The sequence below is a fragment of the Manihot esculenta genome, chromosome 3 (genome assembly GCF_001659605.2).
Source record: "Manihot esculenta cultivar AM560-2 chromosome 3, M.esculenta_v8, whole genome shotgun sequence".
Taxonomy (NCBI): domain Eukaryota; kingdom Viridiplantae; phylum Streptophyta; class Magnoliopsida; order Malpighiales; family Euphorbiaceae; genus Manihot; species Manihot esculenta.
In genome coordinates, this window is record NC_035163.2 from 6732155 (window position 1) to 6752661 (window position 20507).

General features: G+C 34.0%; 1 protein-coding gene across 1 annotated transcript; it reads right to left on the reverse strand.

Annotated features, from left to right (window-relative positions):
• Positions 1 to 425: 425 nt before the first annotated feature.
• LOC110610798 (L-gulonolactone oxidase 3) lies at positions 426 to 2630 on the reverse strand. The gene is made up of 3 exons (XM_021750875.2): positions 1792 to 2630; positions 1459 to 1714; positions 426 to 1378 (listed from the first exon to the last, which is right to left on the reverse strand). The coding sequence occupies exons 1-3, from the start codon at positions 2470 to 2472 to the stop codon at positions 561 to 563; spliced, it is 1755 nt and encodes a 584-aa protein (XP_021606567.1). The 5' UTR covers positions 2473 to 2630; the 3' UTR covers positions 426 to 560.
• Between the last annotated feature and the right edge of the window lie 17877 nt (positions 2631 to 20507).

Genomic DNA, 20507 nt, shown 5'->3' on the forward strand with positions numbered 1-20507 from the left:
AAATTTCCTCTCTTATGATAAATAAAGAAATGCATTCTTTTTTACAAATACACTAGAAATAGTAATGGATTATGACTATAAATGTAGGACCCATTAAAAAATAAAAATTATAAATAATTTAATTATTTTTTATTATATTTTTAATTTATTTATTATGTTTTGTGATTTTAAATAATTGATTGATGTGAAAATATTTAATTTAAAAATTATAATTAGTAAATTTTAAAAGAGTAATATGGATTAAATAAAAGAAAAACTTAAAACAGCTGGAAAAAATTTTAACTATAAAGCAGATTCTAAATGCAACTGATGGGTGTTATATTAGAATTATCTACGGTTAAACCCCACGCTCTTAATCTATCATAGATGTGAATTTTAGAATTCCCGTGTTTGACTTCTTTTACGCTATCACAATAATAAACAAATAAAAGAAAACGAATGGGATAATGAATTTGAAATTCTGAACCTCATGATTTATCAGATAAACACTCAATCATTGAGCTGCTGCCCAGATCAAGTGTGGTTGAGGAATTTAATTGATGACTCTTTTGAGAATTTTTTCATGTGGTTGAGGACAATGAATACCTGCAGACTCTAGCTTCTTTATACACAAGCCCTGTTCTGCAAAAATACCCATTTTCTGGGCTACAGTGCTTGTCTTCTGAGCATATACATTGCCCCTCCAATGCACAACCATCTCCTTTCACAGCTTCTTTCCCTGACATTAATATCTCATCTGACCATTCACTAGAAAACATGTTTTCAGGATCTAATAGCTTCTTTGCTGCAAGAAACTTGCTAAGATTAGGATTCTTGCTCTGCACATCCAAGAATGCTAGGTTCCTATTCTTAGCCCAATGTGGTTTAGCCCCATATTTGAAGAATGCCATTTGTTCTACTTCTTCCCAGATGTCTTGGTTTAATCTTGGAGTTGAAGGATCATCGGCACGATAATAGTTAAAATCAAGAACCACTGAATCCTCGGATTGTCCAAGATATGCCTGAGATGCCTTGATGAATCTTATCAGGAACCCATTGTAGATATCAACCCCACAAAAATTTTCTGGTTTAAGGTCTCTTAGTTTTTTCACATCTTTGATGAAATCTACAAACTTTGAAGCAGGAAATATTGCTGTTGTTTCATAAAAGAAGAGCCCATTAATTCTTGGATCCCAAGCACAAGAAGTATCGATTCTTGCCTCTGGGGAATATAAACAAGAACCTGATGTCTGCATTTTTCCCTGGTGACCCACTACTGGATAGCCAGTAAAGATTAGGCTATTCTTCAATCCATTGGCTACCAACTTCTTAAATCCCACAAAAGAAATTGCCAATAAGCACTTCCCACTCACATCCCTTGCTTTCTCCAATGATTTCTCTGCATAGTTTTACATTCTTTATGAGTCAGAAGTTGACAGCAGAAGAAAGAGAAGATGATGAGGGAGTCATAAACAGTACCTGCTGCTCTAGTTGACTTTGATACCAGAATTGAGTTGGATTGAAATCCAAGAAAATCAAATGCTCCATCACCAGAGAGATTCACAGGAACTCTGAAATCGTATCTATAAACAGCTGTTTTCCTTGACGGGTACCAAGTAATATCACCAAATTCATATTTCTTCCCATGATCTATGATCATATCCTCTATATGAGCATCATCTGTGAAATTGTATGTGATGCTTCTTTTGAATGCAGGCTCCAGGGACAACTTCACCTGTTATTGATTTTCAGGTTATAATTCAGTAAAATTCACAAGTTATGAAGCTACAAAATGATGCATTTAGAACTGACCTTGGAGATGACGCCTAGCATTCCTAGAGATACTTTGGCTGCCTTAAGCAGAGGATCTTGGGCTCCAATTCTGATAATTTTTGCATACCCTTCAGACTCCTTTGCAGGGACAATAAGACTAAGGCCAATGACATGATCATGAACAGCTCCACCTTTACCCCACCATGAGCTTCCATGTGCTCCAGTGCTAATAAGTCCACCCACACTCACACCCTCCCAATATGGAGCTGCCACCAAGCTCAATCCAGCTTCTTCAACTTTATCAATCAGCTCACGCAGACCCACTCCAGCATCAGATGTGACAGCTAAATTAGCCATGTCAATTTCAATGCCAGACTTATAATTCAGTGTGCTTATTAACATCGATCTCTCATTCCCTGAACCAGGACAAGCAAACTTGGGAATTGTGTGTGAAAATCTGCTAACCACTTTAACCTTGAGTTTATTTCTATTAGCATATGCAACAGCCAAGCGTAGTTCTTCTTCAGATGATGGGTAAGAGACATTAGCAACGTTACAAGGCTTCCGATCATTCCAGACGCCGTAGGAGTTGTAAAGGGTGCAGCCAGAATCGTTGCATCGAACAGGTGGTGGAGGTGGCATGGCAAGGACAGTAATTGGGTTTAGACCCCAAAGGAGAAGAAGGTGCACGGCACCAAGAATATACCATGAGTAGACCATCGATAAGGGCCCTGGAAATTCTGAATCCTTGCAATGGCCGACAAGTTTTCGATTCAGAAAGTTGCAAAATGGCAGGCAACTTTAGCTTCCTTTTTAATGAATATTGTAAGGACGTAATCAATGCTTAGAAGGAAAATAAAGAGTGTTCCCTAAATTTTTACGCTAAGTTGTAGATTTTTTTAATGTGTAGCACGCGGATACAACTATGAGATCAATGATTTTTATTATTTTAATATTTGAATAAATATGAAAAATCGCATCTAATACATCTAAATAAAATTGGTAAGTATATCTGAATAAATATAATATAATTTTAATTTTAATTTTATATAAAACTCAAGTTAATAATTATTAAATTAAATTTTTTAATATAAAATATTACTTATAGTGGATTTCTATCGTAAATTTTAAAAATATTTCATACTTTAAATTTAAATTTTTATCAGAGTACATTAGTTTGATTAATCTGTATGTATCCGCACACTTCTTCTCAAATATTAAGGGCTTCATATTAAAGTTTAAATTTCTTACCGTTTATAAATTCTAGTATAAATATCTAATTTAATAATTATGTACAAATATTTTTTTTGGATTTAGCTTTCGCTAATGTGTTCACATTGTTAAACTTTGGAATTAATGTGGATAGATAAGAAGACTGTGCCGCGGACGCAACATACTTAGAGTGGTCTCCCACCACTTCTCCTTTTCAACAATAAAAATTCCTTTACCACTGAGCTGACTTCATCCACCGTTTGAAAGCCTTTCCAATATGCATTTCTTACATTCATGCAGTTATGGATTTGTTTTTCTTTTTCTTTTTCTTTTTTCATCAGAAATTTGTATATGATGCGGTATGTGATCTTAGTTGAATTTCAGTTGTTTTATTCATCAATCTGCAAAAAAAAAAATTACAAAATAAATAGTTTCTAAAAGTTTTCTTTTAATTTCTTAATTCATTATTTATCAAATGGATGTTGAAAAATAATTATTTGTCAGCGTTAAATTTTTTTATTTAAATGGAAATCGAGAATTAAAAGAGTAGAATCTGAAACTTTTACTCATTTACTCAAATACATTTACCATCAGATTAAACATGTGAGTGCAAACTTTCACTTATAATATTTAAAAAATTAATGTAATTATTACTCTTTAATTTAATTCATAACAGCCAAATTTAATTTTTTGAAATTAATTTACTAAGTTATTGTTGGTTTAATTTAAACACCATAAATTATTTTTATTGAGTTATTGAAGTAGTCTTTTATGAATAGTTTGTTCAGAAGAAAATTTCAAATTATGTATGTTTAATTATTAAAATAAAATTAAAAATATAATAAAATATACCAAACAACATATGCCAAATAACGCTAAATTAAATTAATATGTAAATTAAAATAAAAAATTTAATTACAAATTTTAAACAAAATAAATTGTGTAAAAAATTAAAGAATTATTATCAATTTAAATCTATACTATATATAAATGTTTGAAGATGGGAGGAATAATAAGATTTTCATTTTTGCCCTTGGAAAATTATAATTTTATTTTATTTTATTTTTATTTAAAATTTAAAATTTGATTGATTTAATTATATTAATTTTTTATTTAAATTCAAATTGGTTAAAGGATTATTTTAACATCTAAATTTTAAGATAATTAATATTTATTATTGACGCAAGTTTCTCTAAGTGGTCGTTGTGACTCGATATTCTCGTTCTTTTCTCTTCCTTAAATTTAACTTATTCTTTCCCCTTCTCCATAAAAGACGATCTGCGTCAATTGACTATCGATGAAGAAAAAGATGTTGTTGTCCCTATTAATAGCTCTAGAGATATTCTGATAGTCACTTATGATTTCTGTATGGGGGATATTTCTCACATACAATCCAATCAATTTTCAGAATATACAGACCTGTTTGACAGATTTATGACATCCTTTAGAGAGGGTATCTATTATGGAATTAGAGACAAAAAGATATCTGTTTTGGTTTTTTAATAATGTTGATTTTGAAAATATAGGGAATGGGGTCCTTGGTTGTACATCGATTCCTGTTTGTTTGGAAGGAGATACAAGGTGATGAAAATCCTCTCCATATCTCTTTAACTCATTCTAATTTTTGGGTTCTGATTAAAGACCTCTCTTCTGGTTATTATAACGAGACGTTGGCTAAATTGGTCGGAGATATTGTTGGCCACTATAAAGAGTATGATATGAAAAATGTTTCAGTTATGTCGCCGGGCCCTGTGAGAGTTAAAGTTTATTTGGACATTCGACAACCTTTGAAACAGCGGAAGAAGTTTGTTGGAGATGTTGGTACTGTATTTACTGTGAAGTTTTAATACGGAAAGCTGACTATTTTTTGCTATCTATGTGGGAAACTGGGTCATGTGTAGGTTTTATGTGACTTGCGGCTGAGGTTGAAGAAAGAAGATACCAAGTTTGGTTGGAGTGATTTCCTCAGAGCACCTGTTCGTGGGAACCAGAGACTGACAAGCTGTGGCTGCGTGATTCCGGCAATTCTGCTCCGCTGGGATTTGTGGTAAGATTGACATCAACTAGCAATTTTGAAAACACTAATTTGGCAGCACATAATAGGTAATTCTTCTTATTTGGCAAAAGTCAACCCATTGTAAATAAGGAGACTGAGGACTATATTATGGACATGGACAAGAATTATATGGGCCAAGACAGTTCTAACAAGCTTGATGAGGAGATTGCAGCCTCAATAAATGATGCTGCTAAAAAAAGGCCAAGAAACACTAAACATAACGTTGTTACAGGTTTTCTTTCCTCTCAACAGGATGCCTTTAACAATACCCCTACGAATGTTAATTTGACAGGCAACATTGAAGCGGCTCATTCCGTCAAAGGTCGGGATAGCCGAAAGCAATGATCGTCCTGTGTTAGAACTGCCGAGGACTCGGCAATTCTCGGACAATTAATGCATTGAAGGATTTGGTTACTAGTTATAAGCCGGACATTTTATTTTTTATGGAAACAAAAGTTCTTAGTTCTTGTATGAAATTTTTTCGTAATTTTTACATTTTGATGGTTGCTTCTCAGTCAATAGATAATGATTGGGAGGAGGCCTTTCGTTAATGTGGAAGAGTCATGTGTTTGTTTCTGTGGTTCACTTTTCTTCAAATTTTACTGATTCGGTTGTTTCGGAAAGTAATGTTCAATAGAGATTTATAAGTTATTATGAGTTCCCAGAATCGCAACGACGACGTCAGTCTTGGAACTTTATTCGAGTTTTATCTTGTAGAAACTCTCTTTCGTGGTTTTGTTTGGGAGACTTTAATAATTTATGCTTGAGAGATGAGAAGGAAGGAGAAATATTTTTGCCAAATTATCTTAAGCAGGAGTTTAGACAGACACTTGATGAGCTTTTTTGCCAAATTATCTTAGGTATAATCATATCTCTGTTTGCCAAATTATCTTGAGGAGCATCTTTGCTAAATTTTGACTTAATTTTTAATATAATAACAGTTTAATACGTAAATTCAAGGAAATTATGAAAATTAATAATTTTGATAATATTAAAATGTTAATTATGAATTTTAATAATTTCAATAATTTTCATAATAAATTTTCTTTTAAATGATTATAGGATAAACAATGATAATACAAGATGTTATTTATCAATTATGTATGAATTTATAAAATAAGAGAATATCGGGTGATTAGTCGTGAACAATCTCTTTGATACTTAAATCAATAATGATTTTAAAAAAGACCTCAAAATAACGTAGGTCATAAATAGATAGACATACGTAGAGATGCCCTTAAATAGATTTAGCTGTCCACATCCTTTTTGAATTAGAATTTCTCATGAAATCCATTTGAACCATAGATTTTTTTTAATAGAGTTGGACTAGAACTAAGAGTGAGTATTTAATCGGTTTAATTTAAAATTAAACTAAACCAAATAAATCAAAAATTAAAATTTAAATATTTATAAAAATTAAATCGAATTAAAGGAGAAATTGATCTAAATCGAGTCAATTTAATTTAATTCAGTTCAATTGATTGAATTAAAATGATTTTTTACTTTTTATACTTTATTGTTATTGTTTTAAAGTTTAAAGTTTAATTAAATTAATCTAATCTATATTATCAAAAAGATATAACATTATTAATTAACCAGTTTTGATTTTGTGAAATTTTTTCTGATAAAAAGTCGATGAAATTGGAGTAATTGGTTTATTTTTAAAATTAAATTAAAATAAATATAAATTTAAAAAAATTAAAATAAATATAAAATCAAACTAAATTTTAAGTTAATTCAATTTTATTGATTATTTTAATTCAATTTGATTATTTTTAAATTAATTAAGAATTCTTTTACCAATTCGATTATTTTTAAATTAATTAAGAATTTTTTTGCCAGTGTGATCTTTCAATCCACGTAGAATATAATATTTTTCCTTATAAGTAGTTGAGCTTATATAGAATACTTAGTTTGTAGGTGATTTAGACATTGGGGCCGATTTGAGTGCTTCGGGTTGGGTCGTTGAGACCATATGGCACACGTATAGGGGTTTGATCATTGAGACCGGTTGGCGCATGTATAGAGATTATGGATGGTACATTGATAGGTCCAATCTCTTTGATCGAATGTTGCGCATACTTGATTTGGTCAATCGGGATCAAACTTGTCTAGTTTAGTCAATTATCTAGGAAATGTGTCTTTGAGAGATTCAATTGTTAGGATTGAACCTCTTAAAATGTGGGAGCCCTCTTGATGTACAGTCTGGTTTTCCTAATCTTACGTTGTGAGTTCAAGTTTGGAAGAGTTGACCTTTTTTTTTTTAAATTAAAAATAAATTTGACATTTTTTTTAAAGCAAAATTACTTATTGTATTAATAAAATTTTATCAAACAAAAAAAATATCATTCCAAACAGAGAGACATCATATCTAATAGATTGTCTAACCAAAATATGAGTCACTAGAGTGGCATAACTACGAACCATTTAACAGAAATATCAGTTCTAGAGTCTGACAAAAATTTATAATCATTCAAAATCAAATCCAGTTCAGAAATATCTAAATGTGGAGACCGAAAAGTTTGAATCACATGCAAACAGTCCATAAGAATACAACCATTAAAAAGTAAAAATTCTGTCGTAAAAAACAAACAGTGACGGAGAGCTAAAGTTTCAACAATTACTGGCGTACAATTACCTCTTGAAAAACCAGAAACACCACGTTGAAATATACTCTGAAAGTTTTCCATAACAAAATCGTATCCAATAAAATCTTAAACTTAAAATAAAATCTCATTAACTTGACAAATCTAACTAAAATTATCCAAATTTAGTATAAAATCCAACGAAGCAAAATTGTCGAAATTACACAGCCACATGCTTATCGGTATCTGGTTTCAACGTTGATATTTTTTCTTTAAATTTCTAAAAGTATTTGATGTTGTATATGAATCCGATAATCCAAATATCTCATTTCGACACCATAATCATTTTATATAAATTTTAATATAAATACATTCGTAAAATAAATTCCTCTCAAATTTTGAAATACTGTCAAATTTAGATTTAAAATCACTTGTATTATTAAATTAAATATTAATATTTAATTTGTGTAATTATCATATACGTTTTACATAAATAATATAACTATCTAATTTAATATGCGCAAACTCCAAAAAAACTATCTAATTTAATAGGCCTTTAATAATTACGTACAAATATGGTTATCAGATGGAGATTTTGCTTAGAATGGGTTCACATTGTCCAAGATTGGAATTAATGTGGGTGGACAAGAAGACTGTGACCGACGCAACTCCGGTCTCCCACCATTTTCCTTTACAACAATACAAATTCCTTTACCACTGTGCTTACTTCATCCACCGTTCGAAATCCTTCCGATCATACATGGAATTGAAACTGTTATTGAGAAAAAAAAAATACATTAGTTAAAATTAGTATACAAAATTTATTAATTAATTAATAAATTTTAAAATATATTAAGACGATATTGATATTTTTAAAAATTTATTAATTAATCATTTTATTAATTTTATCTATTAAGAGTTTAAATAAATCTAAAATAAATATAATTATTTTGATTATTTACATAATATAAATAACGATGTTTTTAAAAGAGAAATTTCCTTTTTTATTAATATTAAAAAATTACAGTGTTGGCTTAAAAATTTAATGAAATGAATTAATTAATAGATTTTTATAAATTTTAAGAATATTTTACATTGTATTTTGGTTTAATTTTCATTTAATTATCAATTGAATTTCATATTTTATGTATATATTTAATTTAAATAAAAATTAGAAAAATTAAATTCTGTGAAATTATAACCAATTCGTTGAGTTTTAATAGAATTTAAAATGAATTCTATAAAACTTATAATAACAATATTTTGTGAACTAAATCCATATCAAAAGTTTTTCTCTAGTTATTATTTATTATACTTGTTAATTAAATAAATTATTAAAAATATTAACTTAAAAAATAAATTATTAAAATGATAATTTTTAAATTTTTATATTATTTTATAAAATATTAAATAAAAGTAATAAATGATAGTAAACAATCCATCACCTACTTTAAATAAAAGTAAGAAATAAACCTTCAGATTCTCTTGTATTCCTGCACCAGTAAATGCTGAAATGAAATATCCGTTGAGTTGGAAAAAAAAAAAAAAAATCTCACTTAAATATTATAGCTAGCTCATCAGCTCAAATAAATGAACTTATCTTCCGGCGTTCTTGAAAATAAACTGCAGTCACTTCCGTATAGATCGTGCAAATGAATAATTTAGTTTTAATCTTAATTTGGGTAAAATTTCAATTTACCCAAAATTTAAAATTGATTAAAATTTTTAAATAGAAAAATACTTCTATTTCAAAATAATATGCATCAAAATTATATGTATATATTATTTTATAATCATAAAAAATTGAGATTAATTTTTTAAAAAAATAAATCAAATTATTTTTTTAAAAATATTACACTCAGATAAAATCTAAAATTTTTGAAACACATTTATTAAATAAATAAAATAGTAAATAAGTGTCAAGAGTATTTGTAAGAATAAAAAATTTAATTAAATTCTATTTATAAAATATCACATATTTTTTATTCATAAATTTTGTTTAGTAACTTTTTAATTAAATTAATTTTACTAAATAAATCTATTTAAATATTTATAACATAAATTGTCCAATTATAAAATGTCATGTACTCAATTAGAAAGAATAGAATTGACCAATAAAATAGTGACACTCGTCAAAAAGCCAACTGGAGCTCTTCCTCGCAAATCTTCTGTAAATAGAGAGACCTTCTCCTCGAAGGAAAGCAAGAAGAAGTTCAAGTTTGAAACTACAAAAACTCTCTCAAAACTATAAGCTTCTAATTCCACCCAAATTTCAAGACTAACAAATTATAAGTCTTTTTTCTTCAAATGAAATAAGTCAAAGGAAAGAGTTTACCAGTTTTACAAAAACTTTCATCCAAATTTCAAGACTACTAAATTTATAAATTCTTTTTCTCCAAATTGATGAAATTTTTTCTGCTTGTTTAAGAATAAGTTTCTCTCCAAATCGAACTATCAGGGTAGCTATCCACCTAGGCGGTAATGCTATCGGCCTTCAATATCAGGTATATCCCAAGAAAAGTAATAAAAGTCCAAGCGATAACCGATTTTATTGTAGAGATGACTCTGCCATTGGAGATTCGGAATTGCTTGAATTACCTATTGAGGAGTGGAAGGTTTGGGCGGATGGTGCTTGTGGAGCTGGGGATTCTGGAATTGGAATCCTCTTGCAGAGTCAAATTGGGATAAAGCTTCATTATGAGACAAAACTCGTCTTCAACACTACCAATAACGTAGCTGAGTACGAGGCTGTGATTATAACCCTAAAAGTCATCGAAGAAATAGGCATATATAAATCAATTATTTTTAGTGACTCACAATTGGTTGTTAATCAATGTCAGGGGTAGTTTAAAATCTGAGAACCAAATCTTATCAAATATGAAGAGAAGGTTCAATCCTTAATGACGAGATTAAGGATAGGTAGGGTAATTGCGAGCTTCACTAGGTGGCTAGAGGTGACAATGAAAAAGCCGATTTTTTAGTCAAAATGACAACGACAGATGAACAGCACCTGACCCAACCATTTCAATTTGAGGAGCTACACACCCCTACAATCAACGAGGAAGAGTCTTTCTCCATAGAGGAAGAAAAATCATGGATGACACTCGTGTATAATTCTCTGACAGATGATGAACTGTCGGCTGATGAATTATCGGCTAAATAAATAATAAGAAAGTACTCTAAATATGCACTAATTAATGGTTGGTTGTAGAGGATATCCTCAACTTAACCATGCTATGATGCATAACGGAAGATAAGAGTAGAGAAATCCTTAAAGACATTCATGAAAGTGATTGTGGAAGTCACGAAGAAGCTCGAATGATCGACCGAAAAGCATTCAGATAAGGATACTACTGGCCGATGATAATGCAAGATGCAAAAGTACTTGTCCAGAGATGTCATGCAAGCATCCAAGGACTCTTGGAGAGATGCAAGTAGCGATTAGAAGCCCCTGGCCCTTCTTTCAATGGGCTAGACATCCTTGGCCCATTCCCAAAAGCAACTGGGTCAAGGAAATTTGTAATTGTGGCAGTGGATCATTTCAGTAAGTGGTTTGAGGCTGAGACAATTTAGTCCATTACCAACCAATAGATGATCTCTTTCATCAGCAAGAATATCTTCACTCGGTTTGGAATCTCAAAGGTAGTAAGTTCTAAGTTTAAAGATTTCTATAGGAAATGGGAGATTAACTTAAGGTTCAAATTGGCCTATCACCCATAAACTAATGAAATGACCGAGGTTACAAACAGGACTATCGTACAAGAGCTAAAGAAAAGACTCGACAAAACCAAGGACAACTGGCTTGAGGAATTGCCCCCACATACTTTGGGCATATAAAACAATTCCAAGAACAGCCACAGGGGGAACACCTTTCTCTCTTGTGTACAGAGCCGAGGCAATCATCCACATGGAAATCCAAGTTAGTAGTTTCAAGACACAACACCCTGAGATTTCAGAAAGTCCTAAAGAAATGCAATTTAATTTGCATTAAACTGAATTTTTACGAGAAAAAGCTGCAATTGGAATGGCGATTTACAAGAACAAAATATCTAGAATGTTCAACAGTAGAGTCAAGTCACGTGCTTTTAATGTGGGGGATTTAGTTCTTAAAATAACGAATATAATAGGTAGTAGTATCGGGTTTGGTAAGTTGGGCGAAAATTGGAAAGGATCATTTAGGGTTTCGAAGGTGATTCACCCAGAGTCTTATAAGTTGGCCAAATTAGATGGCCGAATTATTCCCCATTTGTGGACTATTTACAATCTAAGAAAATTTTATCAATAACACTTAACGAGGTATTCTTTCATATTATGTTATTCAATGACTACAAGGAATGAGGGATTGCCTTCTCCAAAAGGAAAAGATTGTTCATTAATATATTTTTGCAATCAAGCCACAAGGTCCGCTAGGCTTAATAACTAGGTGTACATGTATCCGCCAGGCTAAACGACCGGGTGTTAGTTCCCTATAAAAATTACTAAGGCATTTTATACCAAACCACAAGGCGGGTATCTGCTAACCTCAATGACTGAGTATTAGTCCCATATAAAAATTTCTAAGTTATTTTATGCCCAAACTATAAGGCGAGTATTTATCAGGCTCAATGACCGGGTGTTGGTCCCATATAAAAATTTCTAAGGCATTTTATGCCTAAGCCACAAGGCAAGTATCCTCTAGACTCAACGACTGGGTGTTAGTTTTTTATAAAAATTTCTAAGATATTTTTATGACTGGGTGTTAGTCCTATTGAAGATTAAAAGTTGTTATTAGGGCGATTTTTTACTCCAAGGCCACAAGGCGAATATCTGCCAGTACTAAAGACCGGGTGTTATGTCCCCTTAATTTTATTCAAGTAATTTTTTGGTAAAAAGCGAGCATTGCCAGGAATTTGATCGGATGTTAGCACCATTAATAAAGTTGACCAAGTTATTGGTTAATGGAAATATTGGACTATAGTTATAGCTATGGTCGAGTACCGATCATAACATGGCGAATTTAAAGATGAGGATAAAAGAAATATTTCATTACATAAAAAGAAAATTACAGGGGAGAGACATCCCCAGACTCCTCCCGAGTCTCTATTACATTATCTTCTACATCTGCAGAGACCCGGTCGTCTTCAGCTTCCTCCCCCTCTTCATCCTCGTCCTCATCATGGAAGATGTCATAGATCTAGGAGAAGTCCTATATTGGAAATCACTTGATGAGGTCCTTCTTGACAGAGTCTTAACCTTGCATGAACATACATCTCCCTACCCCTGGCCACTGTCTCCCAAAGCTCGGTCTCCAGTTCAGCCACTCTATCTGCGGCGGCTCGAGCCTTCTCTGCCTGAGATTGCAGCTCTTGGACTTGGTGTTGAAGAATAGACACTTGGTCCTCGGCTATCTTAGCTCAATTCTCAAAGGCAAGCTTAGAAGTGCTAGTCTCATCTAGGTCTGCTTGGAGTCTATCAACTGAGTCCAGTGTCTCCTTCATCGTATTTTTCACCTCTTCAACCCGAGCCTTTAGCCTCGAGCACTCCTCCTGCAGGAGATTTTTGTCTGTCTCCTGTGCCCCCGAACACCTACCTCAGAGCCTTGTTATGCTTCTTGGCCATGTACGCACATAGGGCACTCTCCATCGAGGAATGGATTATGTTGTCATAAAGATTGTCTGTCTGGACCTCATTTAAGTTGTGGCGGTCCTCGAGCCTCAGAGTGTTCTTTGCAATAAGGACAGACATGTGGGGCTCTTCGAGAATGGAGGTCATCCAAGTTAATGCCAATGCTAGATGCTGGATGCCTGGGGCCATGATGCTCCAACACTAGCTTCTTCCTATGGAGGATTAGCTTGTATAGGGGCTGCTGCATTATCGCTCCTAGAAGAAGACTCGGGCTGAGTAGAGGTGGTTCCCTCATTAACAGGCGGAAGGGGGGGAGGAGGAAGCGTGATTATCTCCTCTGCCCAGCTAGCCCGTTTGGGAGGTTGACCGAATGCTCCAGCAACAGCTTTGCCCTTGCGGGCAGCCCGAACTGCCTTGGCAAATCTGTTCTTCTTTCTAGTCATATTTGCACAGAATAAAATGTGAGTAGGAAAGACAATTCTAAAAATAGATAGTTGGAAAGAAAAAGTATCCTACTCTGAAGTGCAGGAAGTGTTTTCCTGAGGGATATGAAGATTGGGAGGGTGAAGAGCCCGAGCCTGTTCCACCTAAGAATGGATATGCTAGGTGTTGATGTCTACCCTACTAGCTAGAACATGTATGTGGAGCTGAGGAAAAGATGGGATCCAACCACGGAGGGACGAGAAAAAGGCTCTGGACTTTCTCCAAAGGATGGCTTTGACCTAGACGATAGACATCAACGTGGCAATGAGGAATGCCATTTTATCTTGGTAGAGTCATACTCAGGTGGAACAGGTTCGGGCTCCTCACCCGCCCAAGTCCTCATAGCCCTTGGGAAGATACTTCATGTCCTTCAGAGTAAGGTACTTTTTCTTTCTGACTTTCTTTGTTTTTAGAACTGCCTTACTCACTTTTTATTCTGTGCAGATATGGCTGGGAAGAAGAACAAGTTTGTCGAGACGGCTCGTGCTGCCCATAAGGGCAAAGCTACCGCTGGAACAACGTCATCATGTTTCCTCCTCCCCCTCCTCCCCCTACGGCCAAGGAACTAGCCCCCTCTCAACCCGAGTCTTCCATTAGGGGTGAACCTGAAGCAGCTCTTGCCTCAGCCGAAACTTCATGACGACAAGCTAAAGCGGACGTCACATGGCCTCAAGGCATCCAACACCTAGCCTTGGCTCTGTCTCGAACAACCTCTCTTCTCGAGGAGCCCCGGTTATCTGTCCTAATAGCTAAGAACGTCCTGCGGCCCGGAGATCGTCATCGCTTGAATGTTGTTAAGACTGACGATCTCTATGACAACATTATCCACTCCACAATGCAGAGCGCCTTGTGCGCTATAGCCAAGGAGCAGGATGAGGCTCTAAGGCGAGAGTTCGAGACTCAAGAGATGAAAAAAGGTCTCCTAAAAGAGGAGTGCTTGAGGCTAAAGGCTCGAGTTGATGAGGTGGAGAGCACCATGAAAGCAACTCTAGAGTCTGTTGACAAGCTCCCAAGTGGACCTGGACCTGGCAAACGCTTCCAATCTTGCCCTTGAGAAATGGGCTAAAACAGTCGAGGATCAAGTGGCTATGCTTCAGTGCCAAGTCCAGGAGTTGAAAGCTCAGGCTGAGGAGGCTCGGGCTGCCACATTTAGAGTAGCTGAATTGGAAGCTAAGCTTCAGGAAATGGTGGCTCGGGGCGGGGAGATGTTTATCTAAGGTTAGAACTCCGTAAAGAAGGAGCTCGTCAGGTGATTTCCTAAAGAGGAATTCTCCTGGATTGAGACATCTTCCCAAATGAGGACGAAGATGACGAGGATGGGCAAGATGAGGAGAGGCAACTCAAGATAATCTCTCTAATTCGACTTTTAATGTAATAACTATAGATGAAAATGTAATAGGAGTTCGGGAGGGGGCGACTGATGACATCCCTCCTGCCTTGTATTTTTTTTAATAAAAAAACTTTTCTCTTCATTGTATTTTTACCAAGTATTGTAAGATCGATACTTGGTCAAGAATATAACCAAAACTCTCATTCAATCATTTTCACAGATCGTCGTCAAATGAGACTTAAATAATTTGAAAAGATTTAACAAGTGGAACTAACACCCGGTTAGATTCCTGGTAATGCTCGCCTTTTGCCAGAAAATGACTTCAATAAAATTAACGGGACATTACACCCAGTCTTAAGTCCTAGTGGAGATCTGCCTGGTGGTCTTGGCACAAAAATCGCCCTAAAAATAACTTTTAATTTTCAACGGTGCTATCACCCGATCATAAAAATGTCTTAGCAATAGGATCAACACCCGACCTTATGGCTTAGGCATAAAATGCCTTAGTAATTTTTATAAATACAGGTCTGACACCCGTTCATTCGCCTGGTAGATACCTCGCCTTGTGGCTTTGGCATGAAATACCTTAGAAACTTTTATTTTATTAGGAATAACACTCGTCGTGTGCCTGGAAGATACCTCGCCTCGTGGCTTTAGCATGCAATGCCTTAGAAATTTTTGTTTATTGAGACTAACACCTGATCATGTGTCTGGCAAATACTTGCCTCGTGGCTGAGGCATGAAATGCCTTAGAAACTTTTATTTATCGAGACTAACACTCGATCATATACCTGGTGGAGACTCATCTTGTGGCCTTGGCATGAAATCTCTTAATTCATTGGGACTGACACCCAGTCGTGTGCCTGGTGGATTCCACCTTGTGGCCTGTTTAGCGGGACTAACACCCGGTTATGTGCCTGATGGATTCCCACCTTGTGACCTGTTTAGCGGGACTAACACCCAGATTATGTGCCTGATGGATTCCCACCTTGTGGCTTGTTTAGCGAGACTAATACCCGGATTATATGCCTGGTGGATTCCCACCTTGTGGCTTGCATAGCAGATTCCCGCCTTGTGGCATCTTTCTTGTCTCCATGCTTTCTTCCATCCAATGTTTTTGGATTACATATCAAAAAAGGACTTCAATAATACATCATAGTTTTATTAATAACATTTTTCATAAATTACCTTTTTTCAAGAATAATTTAAAAGACTCGGTCATCAAACTTGACCAATTTTGATACTTGTGACATTCTGCTTCTATAGACTCTTATTGTCACTTGGTTCTTCCGCAATTACATGTATGACCCCTACAGGTTCACTGTCAAGGGTGGTTTCAGGAGTCATTACTTTGGGTTCGGGCCTCCTTTCTTATCTATTCTTTCTGGTAAACTTTTAAAGTGTATCGTCCCTTATCAGTCTCTCAATTTCATTTTTTAGCTGTCGTACTCTTCTGCAATGTGCCCATGATCTTTATGGAATTGAAAATACTTTGTTCTGTCTCGCATGCCTGATCTGTCAGGGTTAAGCTTGTCGAGCCATTTGACCTCTTTGTCGTTTTTCATGATCCACATTAAGATGTGTGTCCGTGAGTCATTCAATGAGTTTAGCTCTTATACTTACCTCGATCGTCCCTTCCTCGGGATACTGGGTAGTTCCTACGATCCTCTTCATATCCTCTCCTTTCTGGCTTTTAGGTTTGCCTGTGACTTGTCCTCTTATCCTCTCTTAGTGCCTGGACTTCATCATCTAGCTTTATGTACCTCTAGGCTTTGTCCTTTAGCTGTTGATAGGTAGCAATTGGATTCTTGATTAGAGAATCCATGAACTTGGTGTTGCGTGTTCTTTTTTTTTTTAACGCTTCACATGCTATCTCATAATTTAATTCTTCCACTTGTATTATATCTGCATTGAAACGTGAGATAAATCTCTTTAAAGACTCGCCCTCTTCTTGGCAGATCTTCCGCAAGTCGGATGAGAGCTTTTTAGGAGGTATGCAAGTAATGAACCTAGACTTGAATAACATAGTAAATTGAGTAAAGTTTTAAATTGAACTTAGGCTCAGATGACGGTGCTATTTCTGAGCTAAACCTGTGAGGGTGGACGGGAACACTTGGCACAACACAAAATCATTGATATCTTGAAACTACATTATTGTTCTAAAGATTACCAAGTGACTCCTAGAATCAGCTGTCCCATCATATTTGTCCAAACTTGGAAGTTTGAACTTGACAGGAAAAGTCTCTGTTAGGATCTCTTCAAAAAGAGGTGAGACATCGTCTAGGCTAAAGTCTTTTTCCTGCTCTTTTTGGTACCTTTGAATAGCATGTACCAGCTTCAGTCGACGTCCTTCGGAGCATCATCTGATGACTCTTCTTCCTCGAACTTATCCTTCCTTTTGGGTCATGTCTGGATTGCCTCTATTCGAGTTCTTGGAGTATCAACAGAGGCTTCCTCCCTCATCCTGGAAGCCATGAAAGAGGCCTCCCCCTGAGCTTTGTATTGCTCGAGAGCAGCCTGTAACCTTTGGATGTATCGGAGCATTTGCTCATTGTTCAAATTATTGAGTTCTGCTTCATTGACGATAGAGGATGTATTTTGTCCACTACTAGGTGCAAAAGAAATTATAGCGCCCTCGTTGGTAGCAGCCTTAGCAGCAGCTCATGAATTGCTAGCCATTTCGAGAGAGAAAAAAGAAAATTTTCTTTTTTCAAAGAAAAGTGATAAAAGACCAGTTTTAATCCAAAAAAATAAAGAAAATTCAATGGAACTCCTAGTACCGGAACTAATGATGTTGTTGAAACCAAGTTGATGATGTGGCCGAAATGGAGTAATACTGCGATTGGTCTACCAAATAGAGCTGTATTGTGATTGGTCAATCCTGCAAAGAATAGAAGGTGAGGTGGTTGGCGCCTATGATAGCCACTCTGACGCTCAAGTCAGTAATCAAAAGATAAGAGTGAGAATAATGAATTATTTAGAACTCAAAGAGTAGTTGTGTAAGAGAATAGCGTACCTTGGTTTTTGAGAGTATTAGCTTTTATATTGTAAGAAGAGAGAGCTGATTATAGCATCTCTTGAGAATCCAATTGGTTCCGACTGATTGATAAAGAATCTTGTGATTGTAGGCATAATAGGAATCTGTTGCGTTGCAACCGCTAACGGTAATTTTATGTGAAGACTCGAATTATTTAGGAGAGGGCGAGTTTTAATGAAAAACCGGGTGTTACAGTATCCAGATTTTCTATTTCATGGACTGGACCGTGTATTGACTTATCAGACCTTTATCACGTGACCCTATTTTATAGTAACAGTTCATAACTTATTTTGGGCGATTATTATGTAGTATTAATTAAAAAATTGGCGGTTGAGATTAATCCAAGATTGATGGTTAAAATTAAAAATTAAAAAAAGATTGAAAATGATAAATTGAAAACAGCAAGGTTCAAAACACAAAATCTAATGTCTCTTCTTAAATGACAATTACCACCAAGCCAAATAGAAGATTTGTTATTATTTTACTTGATATTATATTAAATCGGTTTAATTCAATTTATCAAATATTATATTCTTAAAATTGAACCCAATTGATATAAAAAAAATATAAAAATTAAAATTAAATCAAATAAAATTTCATTGAAAAATAATTAAAATTTTAAATTATTTTGGTTCTCTCGATTTTTTTTATTTGTGCTCCTAACAATTAGTACATGAATTTTTTTTTTGTCATTTGATTTGATATGGGATGATGGGTTTGCTGTAAATGGGTTAAAGGTTTTGTTTTCCTTAGGTTTATATAGTCTAAATGTATATATTTTTTTAGCAAAATAAGTGCATAGTTGAATTATTGTACTTTTGGCAATAAATTTCACTTTATTGATAAAAACAATAATTAAAATAACAATATTATTTAATTGCATATAAGTAAATATTTAATAATCAGTATTAGAAAAAAAAAAATATATATATATATATATATATATATATATATATATATATATGAAAGTAATTTACTTCACTTAAGCAAGAGATAATACTACCAGAAGGAAGCAAATTATGGATTAAAATTTAAATTTTGCAATAATAATATAGAGAGAGGAGGTGAGACATAGAGGATTTAGAGAAATTCTGCGTCACTTGCTGGTGCATCTGGAATAAGGAAAAACAATTTATTATGGAATAAAAAGTCCTTTACAGTACAACATACGGTTTCTTGAGGGACCAAGCTTTTGAAAGAATGGAAAATGACTTATAATAAAGCTGGATAAGTGGTTGAGCATTCTCATCAGTAAGTTTGGGTCATTCCAGTTCTTAGTAGAATCAGATGTAATGATGATGCAGAAATTTCTGATAGAGATGGGATTGATTCTTTCTTTACAGTGATTAGAGATGATTTGGATCAATTTATATCAGGACTAAATGAGTATAACGGGGTAATTTTATTCATCATGTGTCAGGAGCTTTTGTATTATAAGAAGCTCTCCTTTGCCTTAATCAGGGCAATGTTATTAATGCTTACATAAAAGGTTAATGCCAAATGTGTTGTCGATATCTTTCACTCATCTAGTGCTTACTCGTTTACATTTGGGTAAATTAATTATTAAAGATTGTAAACTTTTTTTTTCTTTTTTTTTACGTTGATTCAGATCTTTTCACTTACCATTTTGTGTCTTAAATTGAATATTGTTGGAGCAGTCTGCTTATTAAAATTAGATTATACTCTATTAAATTTTTCCTTATTTTTTAATGATATTTTAGATTTTAAAAAAATAATATTAACGAAAGATCAACTGAAATAATTCTTAATTTAACTACATTATAATTACTACAAACCTTTAATTTTAAAGTACCAACGCTTTCTTTTTTGTGTCATGGCTTTTTCCCATCGTTAGTAATTTGAAAGATGAATTTTTTTTTTTTTCAAATGAAAGGCGAGTCTTATAAATTATAAGGAGATTTACAATTTAGTCCCTGAGTATTGCCATTATTAACAAGTCAGTCCCTATATTTTTAAAAACCTATTAAAATGTCCTTATCTTTTCTCTCCGTCAACGAAATAATCCTTCTGTCTATTTTTGCCATTTCTTCTTCTTCTTCTTCTTCTTCGTTTTGGAGGAGGAGGAGGAGGTACTATTTTGTTGACGGAAAGAAACAATAAGGACATTTTAATAGATGTGAGAAAAGATAAGGATGTTTTAATAGATTTCTGAAAATGTAGGGACTGACTTGTTAATAATGGCAATATCCAAGGAGTATTCTTCTTCTTCTTCTTCTTCTTCTTCTTCTTCTTTTTCTTCTTCTTCTTCTTCTTCTTCTTCTTCTTCTTCTTCTTCTTCTTCTTCGTTTTGGAGGAGGAGGAGGAGGAGGGACTATTTTGTTGACGGAAAGAAACAATAAGGACATTTTAATAGATGTGAGAAAAGATAAGGACGTTTTAATAGATTTCTGAAAATGTAGGGACTGACTTGTTAATAATGGCAATATC

Coding starts and splice junctions, on each gene's coding strand:
- LOC110610798 (XM_021750875.2), bottom strand. CDS start 2,472: ATGGTCTACTCATGGTATATTCTTGGTGCCGTGCACCTTCTTCTCCTT. Junction 1,715..1,791: donor TGCTAGGCGTCATCTCCAAG/GTCAGTTCTAAA, acceptor AATCAATAACAG/GTGAAGTTGTCCCTGGAGCC. Junction 1,379..1,458: donor AAAGTCAACTAGAGCAGCAG/GTACTGTTTATG, acceptor AAAACTATGCAG/AGAAATCATTGGAGAAAGCA.